The 1,833-nt window shown below is 38.1% G+C and overlaps 1 protein-coding gene across 1 annotated transcript in view; it reads right to left on the bottom strand.

Moving 5' to 3' along the window:
- Positions 1-358: 358 nt before the first annotated feature.
- Positions 359-1,833, bottom strand: part of LOC145558307 (DNA-directed RNA polymerase I subunit 2-like) — a 21,775-nt gene continuing 20,300 nt past the window's right edge. The window contains exon 28 of the mRNA XM_081619509.1: positions 359-1,088. Coding sequence (XP_081475635.1) covers positions 675-1,088 — 414 coding nt within the window. The 3' untranslated portion in view covers positions 359-674. The remainder of the gene's footprint in view (positions 1,089-1,833) is intronic.

The raw sequence follows: 1,833 nt of genomic DNA, 5'->3' as shown, positions 1-1,833 counted from the left end.
ATACAGGAGGCCGTTGCTATTTAAATCAAAATAATTAAAAATAAAAAACAAACCCAACGGTAAGTGCCACGTCATCCCTAAACCGGTTACAACAGGTTACTTTACATGTTCAGTCCATTATGGGAGAAAAGTTACATTTTTAAGTTTAATATGGGAAGATTTAAAGGTTGGTCCAATATTGGAGAACCGGGCAAAGGTTTGTCCACTATTGTTAAATTTTCCTTTTTAAAACAGCTTTTTTTAAAACCACAAAAAACAAAAAACAAAAATCGATACTTGTGCAGAATCAATAAGATGAAGACGAAAGGGTTGAACAAGAGAGACTGAGAGCCTGAGAGGGGGGCGGGGGTACTCAGGATTCAAAAACAAAATCTCATTTCAAAAAAGGATATACAATGTATAAACTTAGAATACAACTAGTACAATTCCCACCCTAGCTGTAAAATGTGGAAGTTGTATAATTTAGCAAAACTGTGAGCTTTCGGAACCCCTGGGGGTTTGATCTTCTTCAGATAATATGCTGGGCAGAGAGTTTGTACCATATAAATCCGATCCTTTGCTTCACACCGCTTGCATCAATTCAGGAACATATGTACTACTTTCAAATTTCCAAGTATCCTGCATCAAATGATACAACTTGCTATATAGCTTCATCATAGGTGTCAAACTCCATTTCAAGCTCCTACTCCATTACTTAGCTCGAGGGTCATCTTAATATTCATAGCGGCCAGTTCTGCTGCTAGATATCTAAAAACATAAGGCATAGCGACTGTTTCCATTCCTTTGCTGGTCTGACAAGAATGGCAAAAAACCTTTTTGGGAGCCCTTGCAGGAGGTAGTCCATTAATTTTTTGCACCACCTGCTTGTGTGGCTCGATAATAGTTGCAGAGAGGATGCTTCCACAAAGAGAGCACACATCAGCAACATGATAATCTGAGCTTTTATGTAGCCTGTCATGCAGTAAATAAGCAGCACCATGGGCAAGCATCGCATCCCTTTCCATTTCTCCAAACCGAACACCTCCACCAAGCTTTCTACCTTTTATAGGCTGTCGTGTTATCGGGTCCACAGTTCCAGTTGAACGAACCTGTGAAGTAAGAAGAAAGGAAAAAGGTGATTAACTTTACAAACACGTCATGGTCACATAAACTTTGTGCCCAAGGATAATAAAAAGTGAAGTCACACATTTCAGGCATAATTTCTGACTATTTTTCTTCTGGGCAAGACTGGTTTGCAGTACAATTGAGGCCCCACCAAGGATAGAGTCAATATTGGGTTGTCAAAGTTGGTTGGGTGTGTCATTTCCTTGTCTATGTGAGTGGACAAATACTTAAAACCAGCAACAGCTTCCGGTTACAGAAGTAAAAATCTCACATCTCAGTCCATCAATAATAAATGATGACAGGTCACATGAGCAGGAACAGGGCATTTTTGGTTTAAATTAGATGCAAGTTCAATAATGCAGCATAACTGAACGTATGCATGAAACAAAAACACTACTACGAAATTTTCTAAAACTGTAGTTTGTACATACTAGAATGCAAGCATCACAAGGACTTTCACAAAAATAACCCAAAACAGAAAAAATACAACTTTAACATGCAAGCATGCACAGCTTATTTTGCTGAAATGGTTTCCATGTGTTTCAATATTATATTCTTTACTTTCATAAATTAAAAAGAACACTACTATTCTTTTCTGAAAGAGGAAGCCTTCTCAAATGAGTCTACGATAGAAGCTTTCAATGTAGACCGGGAATTTCATTCAAGCTCCCACCCCTACTTTAGGTATATTGGGTTATAATAGCTCTGTTTAAAGGCAGCACAAAGGAA

Source organism: Chenopodium album, chromosome 9 (assembly GCF_948465745.1).
Source record: "Chenopodium album chromosome 9, dcCheAlbu1.1, whole genome shotgun sequence".
Lineage (NCBI taxonomy): Eukaryota > Viridiplantae > Streptophyta > Magnoliopsida > Caryophyllales > Amaranthaceae > Chenopodium > Chenopodium album.
Note: the sequence above shows the minus strand (reverse complement) of the source record. Positions and strands in the feature narration are given on the sequence as shown.